The sequence below is a fragment of the Danio aesculapii genome, chromosome 8 (genome assembly GCF_903798145.1).
Source record: "Danio aesculapii chromosome 8, fDanAes4.1, whole genome shotgun sequence".
Taxonomy (NCBI): domain Eukaryota; kingdom Metazoa; phylum Chordata; class Actinopteri; order Cypriniformes; family Danionidae; genus Danio; species Danio aesculapii.
The window spans coordinates 14,536,679-14,550,338 of NC_079442.1; the positions used below are offsets into that span (position 1 = coordinate 14,536,679).

The 13,660-nt window shown below is 35.7% G+C and overlaps 1 protein-coding gene across 1 annotated transcript in view; it reads right to left on the reverse strand.

The window, feature by feature from the left end:
• The window catches only part of LOC130234025 (transmembrane protein 132C), a 68,818-nt gene that overhangs the window by 27,327 nt on the left and 27,831 nt on the right, over positions 1-13,660 (reverse strand). Inside the window, exons 4-5 of the mRNA XM_056464302.1 lie at positions 13,336-13,519; positions 4,863-5,006 (exon numbers count right to left, since the gene is read on the reverse strand). Of these exons, the coding sequence (XP_056320277.1) occupies positions 4,863-5,006; positions 13,336-13,519 (328 nt within the window). The remainder of the gene's footprint in view (positions 1-4,862; positions 5,007-13,335; positions 13,520-13,660) is intronic.

Here is a 13,660-nt window from a genome sequence, read left to right on the forward strand (position 1 = left end):
GGTTGATGGAAATGCTAAGATGCCATCCCTTTTGAAAATGTAAGCTCTGGCTAATGTGGCTGTGAGCCTATAGTGGCCCAGATGAGATATGGCAAATATGGGCAAGTATCTCTGGCTAAAGATGGTGTGACAAGTATGGTACTGTTATCCTAAAACTTATGATAGGTCACTTTTGGTAAAGATAAAGTACAGTGATCATTTGATAATTATGTGGGCTAAACCATAGCTCTTTGACATGGCAGATATTGGCAGTAATAGCTAATTTGTGGCCCAGATCTGACAAACAGGAATGGATCACCCTAGAGCCATCATTCCATTCAATATGTGGTCCGGATCTGGACTAGAATAAAAGCAAATTGTGACCCAGAATAGGGTCATTTCTGATTCATTGGGTTGAATTCTGGCTAATATGTGGTATTGCCATGGCTTAATTGTGGCCCAGATCTGGCAAACAGGAGCGGACCACCTTAAGTGTGTCTTAAGTGTCTGGTGTGTGCCGGATTTGAGCCACATGAATTTTGCTAGTTGGATCCTGTTGGGCTTAATTTTCTGCAATGACATTTTGTGGTGTTGCAGACATGGCATTGGTTGTCATGCACTATGACACACTACATGAGAAGAAACTGTTGAATGTTGTTTCCCAATGACCGTTTGTTCTTTACGAATACATTCAACACCTACAACCAAATCATGCCAAATCTGAGACAAAATCGTGTAATCTGAATAGGGCTTTAAGGCTGTGACTAAAGTTAACAGCAGGTCACTAATGCTCAATCCACGCTTAATTAATCACTTAAATATCTCATTAACTTCAACACTGCCTCAGTGCTCTGAAGTGGGCATTAAACAGATGCTAAATTGTCTTTTTTTCCATTTTGTGGAACATACATCTGATTAAAACTGTTTAAAGATGAGACAAATTGTAGGACAGTTAATGATTTCATCCTTCCGGAACCAATCGTATCGTTGGAAGATGGACATGGTAAGAAAACGTAGGAAAATTGACGACTGGACAAAAGCAGAAAACTCACTGATGCCCCACCTGAAAGGCATTCCATGTGACCAGAATAGAAGAAATGTCTTTTCAAGGCTGAGGGAAGATTATGGTGTTTGATACAAGATTATGGAAGCATATGAATGTTTACAAAGTATTGAAGTGCACAGATACATTGTTTATGACAAGCACTACTATATAAGAAGACTTTCAATTTGTTTATTATCTGATGAAAATTCAATGTCAAGCGTCGTCCTTTCCACTGTTTATTCCACACTTTATCCACTGTTTATTCACTGTTGGTCTGCTATCTGGCTTATGGTCTTTTCAAAAAAATAACACCACAAACTGGTTTTGAGCAACATGACTATGATTCAATTATAGCTGAATTTGTCATTTTTTGGGGACAATTCCCAGCAAGAGTCTTATCATGTCTGTATTTTATGTATAATCTACTAATCTTGTTTAAGTTTCTCTCTCTCTCTATAATCTACTAATCTTGTTTAAGTTTGGGAACACTGGGAACATTAAAGTAAATGCATTTCTGTGTAATTGTAAGAAATGCAGCCAGAAAGTGTTGTTGTCCTTGAATGAGACACGGCAGAAGTTGTTTTAGGTCTCTGTTCTTGGCTGCAGTCACGGTGTAGTGCTGAGCTGTCCTTTCAGATTAACTACTCAACAAAGAGGATACAGGGATCCTGAGTGAGGTCAAAGCGTAATGACTTTCACAGGACTGTCCCAGCAACATGAGGGCAAAGGTTATATACACAGAGAACAAGCTTTACATGTTCCTCTGAGCCATTTTGTATGCTAATGACAAGTATATACAAATAAGACATCTTTCACGTTCATAATAACCGACACACTGTGAAAAAATGCAGGGTTCCACACAATTCATTCCTGATGTTCCAACACAAATAGATTAAGTTAACACATTTAAGTGTTAAGTTTATCCAGAAAATATCAACTGTATTGATAAAACTGTATTGTTTTCAGATCATTTTGAATATGTAGTTTGATCAAGCAGCAAGAATTTTTTGGGTTCAAGACATAGGTTAAAACACCTATCAGGTTGTTAAAATTATGCACTTAGATTTTTTATGTACTAAATTTTTTTTTTTTTTTTAAAGCAAGAAGGTTGCTGGTTCGAGCCTCGGCTGGGTCAGTTGGCATTTCTGTGTGGAGTTTGCATGTTCTCCCCGTGTTGGCGTGGGTTTCCTCCGGGTGCTCCTGTTTCCCCCACAAGTTCAAAGACATGTGGTATAGGTGAATTGGGTAAGCTAAAATTGACCATAGTGTATGAGTGTGTGCGTGAATGTGGCTGGAAGGGCATTCACTGCATAAACAATCCGCTGGATAAGTTGGCGGTTCATTCCGCTGTGGTGACGCCAGATTAATAAAGGGTACTAAGCTGAAAAGAATAATGAAAAAATAATGAAAAATGAATAAATGAATGATAATATTATTATTATTATTATGTATTTATTTATTTATGTAAATAAAATAAATAGAATAAAATGCAAAGTAAAACTTTATTTACTTATTACAGTTAATGTATCAGAATCAGAATCAGAAAGAGCTTTATTGCCAGGTATGTTCACACATACGAGAAATTTGTTTTCGTGACAGAGCTTCTACAGTGCAACAGCATTACAGAGACAGGACAAAAAACAGATAATAAATATATTTAAAAAAAAATAGAAGTAGTGAGTGCAAATATACAGATTGACAAGTGTATGTACATGTTTATTACTATATACAACGTTATATGTGCAGCTGTTATGTGCAAATTGGCATGTAAAGTGTGTTGTTAAATAAGTCTATATGTGTATAAAAGTGTATAGCAAGTAGTGATGTTGGTTTCACAATTATTATCATCAAGTGTTCATGAGATGGATTGCCTGAGGGAAGAAACTGTTTCTGTGTCGGGCTGTTCTGGTGCGCAGTGCTCTGTAGCGTCGACCAGAAGGTAAAAATTCAAAGAGGCAGTGTGCTGGGTGTGAGGGGTCCAGAGTGATTTTGGCAGCCTTTCTGCTCGCTCTGGAAAAGTACAGTTCTTGGGGAGTAGGAAGGGTTGTACCAGTGATTCGCTCAGCAGTCTGTACTATTCGACGTAGTCTTTGGAGGTCGTATTTAGTAGCTGAGCTAAACCAGACAGTTATTGATGTGCAGATGACTGATTCAATGATGGAGGTGTAGAACTGTTTCAGCAGATGATAGATGACAGTAGATGATATATGTGACAAAATGGTAAAATATACACATTGTATCGTACACCTTGAATAAATATTAGTGTATTTCTCTGATTAATTTAAACATTTATAACAATAATAATAATAATAATAATAATAATAATAATAATAATTATTATTATTATTATTATTATTATTATTATTATTATTATTATTATTATTATTATTATTATTATTATTATAAACATCAATTCATTATTTTTATTTATGTATTTATTTATTTTGGACAGCAAAATACAATAATATTTTTCAATCCCAAATAACTTTGCTTAGGCTTCCTTAAAGGATGTTTCTGTCACATAACCGCTGGAATACTACCCTCACGTCATTCAGGAACTACGTATCCCAGCATACAGTTGCACACACTGGTCACCATTCACTATTAATCACACACAGCTGAATACCGTCATCATGGATTGTTTGGACTATTTATTCACATTGCACACACCAGTCAAGGCTGAGTGTTTGTCAGTACCTGTATGGTTTGAGTGAGTGTCAAGCTACGGTCACACCGGGCTTTGTGTGTGCGAAATTCTGTCGTGCTGCGCTGCGAAAAGGGGCGGGATTAAACAAGCTTATTAGACATTTTAAAAAGCCAGCGATCGCTCCATGTTTTAAATTTCTGTCCAGAGAGGTCCTGTTTTGATCCTCGATTGGTCCCATGCAGCCAAGTGATGCGATTTCGCAGGTTAGAGTTCACCAAGCTTGAACTTTGCACCGCAGCAACTTGCGAAACTTAACGCATGACCCCGCGTTTCCGGTCTGACGTATTCGCGTGCGTATGAATGGAAGTCTATGGGAAGAAAAGTCAAGTGTGACCGCACCTTCATTCTGTTCATAGTTTTTCTAGTTATGTTTTGATAATTGTTTTTTTACTTTTTGTACTTTGATCATCGCTTTGTTTTTGCATTTTTCAATGCCCTTCATGATACCAGAGTTCTTCTTTTTTGACTTCGCTTGTTTTTGCCTGCACAAATTATCTTTTTCATTAAAAATTGCATTTGGATCCAACCTCTTGACTTCGCTCAGCTGACACCCGGTGACAGTTTCAAATATATAATTTATAATAATAATAATAATAATAATAATAATAATAATAATAATAATAATTTATTTATTTATTTATTTATTTATTTCAGACAGTAAAATAAAATATTTTTGCAATCCCAAATAACTTTGCTTTGCTTGGAATTCTTTAAGGGATGTTTGAAATACAGTACATAATTAAAAAATAAAATACTAATAATAATAATAATAACAATAATTATAACAACATTTATTTATTTATATGCAACACAAAACTTTAATTTGTGGGCAAGTTAATCCAAAAAGCAGCAGAGCAATTTAATTTAAATAATTTGTCCTTAAAATAATACATCCCTTCCATTAGTATGTCTTAAGTAAGATTTTCTTTCAGTAATTGAATTATTTTAATGAGCCTTTAATTCCATTATGATTTGATGGTGAAATGAAAAGATGGTGTCATTTTTTACTTTATTCCCTGAAAAGATATTAAAAATATAAAGTAATCTTTAGTGGACACCAATATCTAATCTAAAACAAATTAAAATATCACAGGCTGAAAAAACAAAGCGCTAACAGTATAGCACCAGTACCTTAAGAACATTTTCATCAGTGGAGCTGCAGTCCACAAAGTCCGAGACGTCCGTCACAGAACCGTCTTGTTCCACAGCAATGGTTCTCACTGCCACCGTAACCCTCTTACCAGTCAGCACTGCAGTGTTCAGCAGCTCTGTATCCTACACAGGGCACAAAGATCAACGTTCAATAGCAGATCCTGATACTGAGCTCAGCTTAAACTGTAGCGGGCCTACAAATGGAGGTCAGGGATTTGACAGGTTATGTTGACACTATGCAATCTAGTGATGAAATTAATGTCATAATATCACTGGCTTTTCCCTCCAACACCATTTGACAGGTAAAAATAGCATGTTCAGGGACACAAAAGCCGATTTCAGTTTGGGAATGGACTGTGTCAATCTATTTAGATAATCTGGGGCAGAGATGCACTACCTAGACCCATAGAACTTTATGTAATCAAAGTAATTTGTGACGAGGACAAGCGAAAATGGATTATTTTATGTGACAAAACCTCATTTCTCAATATTGTCTACAGTGAATGGGAAGCTTAGCAGGGCAAACCTTTGAACTTTTAAGATCCTGACAGATGTAAAATGCCAGCTCATATAAATGAAACAGGATTGCAGGAATCAAAGGCCGCTTAATTTAACTTTATGCAATAGATTAAACGCAAGCATAAGCTTTATCGATTGTGATTTGATATTAAATGAAAATGGGAATTTACTATTGCCATCATGCTGATCAAACGGCTCTGTTTGGTTATAAAATAGTAAGATTAATTTCTTATCCAATATAATGCTCTTTAAAATGATCAAATCCTTTACTCTCTAAAACCGCAATAGCAGGTTAAAAATCATGGATTTCATATGCTGTGGAATCTATTATAATATATCGGTTATATTGGACAAAAAAGCATAGCCAGCTGATATGCTTTCTATTTCAGTTAGCACTTTATAAATTCTAATTGAAAGAGCCTTAGTGAGGATGTCACTTCAGCTGCTAATATCGGTTAAAAAGTACAGGAAATAAAGTTTACCTGCAGTACAGTACTCACAGTGAATTTCGCCAAGCAAACTTAAAGATAAAATGGGTTTTGTACAATGACAGTTAATATCAGCAGCAGTAATATTTGAAAGTAAGACTTAAGACTCTATTCATTCATTTTCCTTTTGTCTTAGTCCCTTTTTTTATCAGGGGTAGCCACAGTGGAATGAACCACCAACTATTCCAGCATATGTTTTACACAACGAATGCCCTTCCAGCCACAGTCCAGTACTGGGAAATAATTAAGGACTTGTATCTGAATTCTGTCTTCACAACAATTCCCATAGAAATTAGAACGTTTCTACTGGTGAGTTGTACAAATACTAGTATAATTCAAGACATAAAGTCTTGAGGCACCAAAGGCACTATAATGCAATTCAAATGTGTAAAATAAATCATGAGCTATTAATGTTATTTCATCGCATGCTATAATGATTAAATTATTTGAGCTTGGAACTGTTCAAAAGAACTTGTTTGAAAAGAAGAAAAAGTGTTTCCTAGAATGCTTTTGACTCTCATAGTGGTGGCACCCATTGACTTTGACTTGGATTTTATGAATAAAAAGGTAATTGGGATCTGGGAGTAAACTTGCATAATTTTACATTACTTTTGGAAAGAAGACTTTTTCATACAATTGAACCCAGGTTTATTAGTTAATTCTTTAAATTTATTTATTGTTTCAATGTGCGGATGTTTGACACTGCTCATTGCTCTATCATCTTATATATTTATGATTTTTCTGAATTAACTTAATATATTGGTGTGGTCCAAGAATGAAAAAGACCTTGACATGAATTTATGTTTTCTATCACCATTTAATCAACTATCACCATGTCTGTTTATAGAATATGCTGTGTATTAATAACTGTCTAAAATGTGAATATGAGCTGATTCACCTAGATAACATTCTAATGCTGCATTGTTTCACATTGCTCAAATTTAGCAGGGTTAACAGAAAAAAGGAGTGCTAACCTGACTATGAAACCCAGCTAATTCAAAAATTTAAATTACAAATGTGAAAGTTCCTTGGTGCAGAGTTTAAAAAAAAAAAAAACAATGATTAGGATGACAATAGCGTGCGTTTATTAAGATTTTAAACTGACCAGTGTTTAATGAAGAACTGCCATGACATGTAAATGTCAAAATGACAAGTAAGTGTCTTGAGAGTATGCAATGCACAGATTATAAAGGCCTTATCTGGCAAAGATTACATTTTGCCTATCTGGCAAAGGGGTGAGAGCAGCAGCTTATTTAATTTTTCACAAAAATGTGTTTTTGTTTTTCTTTCCAATCAAAGCATGGTATGCACATACTGAATAAAGTACATGCAGATTTTAAACAAAAAGTCTTAATTGTACTTTTCTTACCAGTATAATGCCTGTTTCACACCGCATGCACAAGCAGAGCTGAAGATGCATGCGCAGCATGTAGAGAGAGTAGAAGCAGTGCAAAGGCTTTTGCGTTTCACACCGGCAGCTGTTACACAGATCAATCTACAGTATCTCTGTCTATTCTATCTAGTGCCCTATGTATCTGTATATATAAATAAATGTTTTTTTTTCATCTGCACCAAGGCCTGTGGCAACTTCCTCCAATGATGTTTCCTTAACCTGCAAGTCTTTATTTTACTAATTATATAGATCATAAAGAACTGTGGGCCCTATCATACACCCGGCGCAACAAGGTGCAAGACGTGTTTCCATGACGTGTTGCTAGATTCAGACCAACGCAACCCTAATTTTCCTGTTTTCCATTCATTGTTTAAATAGCTAATCCATTTGCACCACTTTGTAGACTCATGGGTATTCTGATCTGGAAAAGAGGTGTGTTAAGGTGCGTTGTTGGGGCGTTGCTATTTTGAGGAACTAAAATAGACTGTACAAAAGACCAGCTGAAAGCAGCTCTAAAGTCCAGCGCAGATTGCGTCAGTTGTGCGCCTTAAAACACACAGGATGTACAGAAATACAGAAATATCTTTACAAATGAAGAAAAATTAAAGGATTAAAATGTTACAAAAATTATTATTTTCTGCATAAATATAAAAACCATTACCTCCATGCCTTTACTTCAGGGGGCTTTTTCAGTTTATTTATGACAATTTGCTTTTGTATAATGTTATTATTATCATTAGTATAATTTATTATATGCATATTTATACTTGCTTTATTAAAAACAAGCTTAGATTTGTCCACCTGTCAGGGTTTGGATCATATGGGGCATAGGACGTGTGTTTGGATATAGCTCAGTTTTTTGACCACGCTCTGTTATTATTGTTCATTTATTTGTTTTCTGGCAATTAGAACTGAATTTAGAAATTATTTTGAAACAAATCTTTGCGCTTAACAAACGAAATTAATCATGTAGGCTAATGCATGTCTTCAGTGGAGAGTGTACAACACCGTCGTCTCATCTACGAACGAGAGAAAGTGAAAGTAAAGGCCGAATGTAGGAGGCTCGTTTTCTATCCTCACACTACAGATAGTCTGTTTAACTATTCTTAACTGTTTTAAAGTGTTCTGTGTTTCCACTTACAAAATCTGCCATATAAATACCAAATGTGCCATGGAGCGACGAAACTGACTCCTAAAGGGAATGGGAGATGAGACTCTGATTGGTTTATTCTCAAAACACACCCATAACTCATTAAGAGAATAAGCTCAACCCTGTTAGACCATGCGCCGCGGCACAGAACGTATTTTTCCATCCTTAAAATAGCAAAAGGGGATGTAGGCCTATAGTTATAATAATATTTATACAATATAGTTATAATGATATTTATACATGATCAAACTAGTGTGCAACTTAAGTAAAACTTACACTAAAATTATTTGAATTTAGGTTTGTAGTTCGGGCCCAAATAAATATTTGTTGCATATTTTAATAGTGATCAAGTTCATTTGATTGACTATATAAAAATCAGTGGATGCCATCGATGCAGTTATTGGGTAAAATTGCTACTTTTTACTGTCATTCAACGTGTTTTTGGTCATTATCAATGCACTGTCACTTTAGTTGAGTGTAAGCAGCACAGCAAAAATAGACCCAGCACCAAAATGATTGCAGCACTGCTGCTTCAGTGCCACTTACACTCCACACTGATGAGCTGCTTCTGTGTGCGGTATGAAAGCTCTAATCTGTTAACATGGACGCTGAAAAAAACATGAACAAAGATTGTTCTGTAAACTCTTTAAAGTGTCATTTTATTTATCTTGTACATAAAGCAGGATGAAAGTTTTTAGTTTAAAAGAAGTGTACTAGTTGCCCACTTTTTTGCAAGCAATCTGGCAAACAAATTGAGAGTTTTTGGCAATTCTCTGCCCTGTGCTGTTTTCAGATTTATGGGATGGTGTCCAGCGGTATATTAGAGCTGCTACAGAAAATCTGATTGATTATGCCTAAATCTGCTCATGTTTGGACACAATCCAAAGGTCAACATGATCGGTCTTGCAGATGAAGCCTGTCGCATTTACAAGCTCTGTCACTGTGCCGAACCCCCGGTGCCCTGCTGGATCAATCCTGTCTTTCAAAATGCCGCTGAATAAGTAATGAGGATGCTTTACTGTCTTGAATAGTAACCTCGGTTTTGTTAAATAGTTGTAAGTCATTTCATTTGAAACTCAAAGTGCTAATTAAATCTGAAACCACCCCCAGATATTTAAACATTGAAAAAGGGGACTCACTGGGAAAATAGGCTTTTGGTAAGTCTTGGCTGACTACTGAAGTGGGTGAGATCTGACTAGAGAAACCAAAGAAGAAGGGCTGTTGTCTTACATTTGCAATAGATAGGAAAATTTCTGAAATCAAAATGCACTAGGTATGTTGTTTAAAGTCATTTCTACTAACCTGCCTCTACTACATTTGATTGACTATATAATCAAATTATGTCATAGCTTTTAGCTTGATATCAGTCTGCATTGTTCCCAGGTGCAAGAATTCAAAGACTAAACTTTTATGAGTGATTTAATTAATTAATTAATTTTCTTTAATTTTAAGTAAGATTTTCAGAGCAAGGAAGTACAGTGGACCAAGTCGAATCACACATATGGAAAGTACACCACAAGATAAAACCAAAGAAACTGTTTTATTTTTAGTCTCAATGGCACACTGGATGACTGAATTCTAAGTTTCAGGAAAATGAAGGGGATTTTTTTTTTTTTCAAATCTAGGTAACACAGTATATATGCAAAAAAAAAAAAAAATTACACTTAAACTTAGTAGTAACTTAGGGTGCTTTTACATCTGTAGTTCGCTTCATTTGGTCAGGATCAAGGGCAATAAATGATACATTGTAGCATTTTCTGCCGTCTTTGGGTCGTTTTCACACCACACTGATTGCTTTGGTCCAAACCAGATGAAAAAGAACCAAAATGCAGTCATCTGACAAAATCCATATCTCTCATTGGCCAGATGTTGTTAAACATATTTCCTAAACTGCTTATCGATTGGTCAGAATTCATGTACGGGAAAATGCCAATGGAACTCCCGCAAGTAAACAAACCGGCAGACACAAAATGTCTCTTTTTACCATGGAGCTATGACTGCGCTGACTGATTGCATCCCTGCTCATAGTATACTATATAGTTTGTTTACATCACTTTAGACAAACTATACATTTCGAGAAAGAAGCGCGGCTGCGGCTGGAAAACAATGTTTTAATGAATCGCACGTCACTTCAGGAGGAGGCGTGAATTAATTTAGCTAAACTGCGACATGGTCATCATCTAATATTACCAACGATCCATCAGGTTATGTTTTTCCCTCACTCTGTTGGTAATGCACTGTCAACAAATATTTTTTCCTACACGCCCCATAATGCACAGTGCATCGGCCTGCTGCAGCTGGATTAGTCCAAAAGGTGCAGTACTTTTTGCAGTTGGGTCTGTTTTGGTTCGGATCATATTATCACCACAAACTAACCGCTCCAGGGTTCGTTTGAAAGCGTACCAAGACCATCTCTTCAAGTAGGCCTCGGTATGCTTTTTTGGTCCGCTTTTGGTGAGCACTCGAGTACGATTGCTACATTCACACTTGCCTAAACGAACCGCACCAAGAGGGAAAACGAACTCTAGTGCGATTCAACCGAAATAAATAAGGCAGGTGTGAAAGCACCGTTAAAGTTAATCTTGAATGATTTCATGAGTAAACAGGTAATCTGTTGAAATTTTGTTTATTAGCCACATTTCATTCAGGAGTGCATTTTCCCAAAAATAATGTAAATCATTGGCTGAACTACAACTATTGTTGAACTGTGTTATGGATGCGTGGATCCATGTTGGTTAGAACAGTTACACTGGTGGAGTGATAACGTTTGAGATCAAAATCAGAGATGGGCAGTATATGATACAAGTAATTCAAATATGTATTTCAAATACAAAATAGTATTCTGTAATTTGTATTAGATAGAGTTTGTGAAAATGGGTTAATATTTTGTAACAAAATACTTGTATTATATTGTCTTGTATTTTTAAAATACTGTAAAATCCTGTGTAAGAAGTCTACATGAAAATGCAACCTCAGATTGATGTTTTCTCAGTTATTTGCCTAGGCTTAAGATTAGAGCAGAAAATTGATTAAGAAGGTGGTCAATGCTTAGAATATGGATGGAAATTATGCAACACACATAAAGAAGACATAATTTGCATGGGTATATTTGAGAGCAAGTCAACCATCAACAAATAGTATACTGCACAATGCCTGGACCAGTGATATTTAATGGCAATATAGTGTACGATTTGACATAAGTATCTTTGCTTAAATAATGAGAAGGAATAAAATATCAGTCTAAAAACAATAGGAATATGGAGCGTACAGCACATAATCATTCTCAGTCTCAAGGCTGCAGTTGGAAATGCAGAGGAACTTTAGAAATATAAAACACACACAATGAAGAGATATAGTGTAAAATTGAGTTGAGAAATGTTGTCAATTATTTGGGATGTTTAATAGATTATCAGGAGATGTTATGGCAAGAAAGGTTTTTACGAAGATATGTGCAAAAATTTGGTTCTTAGCAAGGTAAGCTGATCTGTTAGATGTTCATTCTTTAAAATTATTGCAAGGAACTTTGATTCAACTAAATTTTGATTATGCTACCTCATTTTGGTATAGTAGCTGCTCATAGAGTATCAAGGAAAAATTGCAAAAGGCACAAAATAAATTAGTACGAATAAAATTCATCCTAGAGCACATTTGCACAAAGAGTTTTTTAAAGAATTATGTTTTTTAAAACTGCGAATGGTACGTAAAATGTTTAATAATGTGGTTCCTAGTTATTTGGTGAACTATTTTCAAGTGGTGAGGCAACAGCGTTCATATAGTACTAGGGGTTGGGATTTTAATATTTGTTTGTTAAAATTTAGAAGTCTTGTGGGGAAAAATATGTTTTTAAATACAAGTGGTGACCCCTGATTGATAGAGGGACTAAGCTGAAAAGAAAAATGAATGAATGAAGGAATAAATGTATTTTTGAATTATTTTGTTCCTGTTTTAAAAGCTGCAGGTACTGTTTGTTTTATGCATCTGTATTTTGAAGCCATACTTTGTTTTGATTAACAGCGTGGACCACAATAGAAACAAGCCCAGAGCTTTACTGTGTTTTTATCCTTGACAGTTTTTTATTTCAAAATGTATGGGATACTTGTGTTTTTGTCCAGCTTGTCTAAAATCTGTCAAATAAAATTCAATTCATTAAGATATTAATAAGATACAATAAGTCTCTGATGTCCATAGAGCAGGCATGGGCAAACTCGATCCTCGTATCCCTGCAGAGTTTTGCTCCAACACTAATCAAACACACCTGAACACCCTAATTAGTGTCTTCAAGATCACTAGAAAGCTACAAGCAGGTGTGTTTGATTAGGGTTGGTGCATAACTATGCAGGGACACCGGCCCTCCAGGATCGAGTTTGCCCATCCCTGCCATAGAGTGTATTTGTGAAGTTTAATGCTCAAAATTTCCCAAAAATAATGTATTACGACTCTTTGAAACTGCCCCTTTTAGGCTTCGATCCAAATCGTGCCATTTTAGTGACTGATGCTTTAAATTAGTTAATTAAAAAGAAGGCTGAGCTACAAATGCCTATGTGTCAGCTTAGTGGCATATTCAAAAACAAGACTAATGTCCTATGCTAATGAGGAAAAGATTGTTACTAATGGGCAGGGCTTTCCACATTTGATGACATGTATAAAAGGAGTGTTTCTGCACACTGTTTTTATCAAGTGTGATTAAAGAAAAAAATAATTAATTAATGTGTATCGTTAGAGACTGGCTATATGCACACACTCTTGCCACACAACTGTGTTTAAACCCATTATAAAATTGTTTTTTGCATAATAGGTCCCCTTTAAGCCCCACCCCAGCAACTGTGTATCTGCCTTCCCCCAATTGTTGTTTTTTAAGGGTGTTAAAATGCAATTTCAGATTATCTACAATCAATTGCCTACCATAACTAGAGGAGCCAAGCCAACAAAGTCCCTCTGAGTGGTGTAGATTCTCATTGTGCCTTCAGACGCCCCCATCATTTTGACTTCATCCGGAAGAGTCAGTTCCCACTTAATCATCTGAATCTCTGATTGACTGCTCACATCCTCCACTTCAAAATCCATCTGAAGAACTGCTTGGAGTTTGCTTAATCTGAAAGAGAGAATGGCATTAAACAATATATGCCACATCAGCAAAGCCTAGGGTAGGGTGTACTTCTATTCATTTGGGAATTGATTGGATGGTAAATTAGGGTAAATTTTGATAACTTTGATGACTTTAAATGAT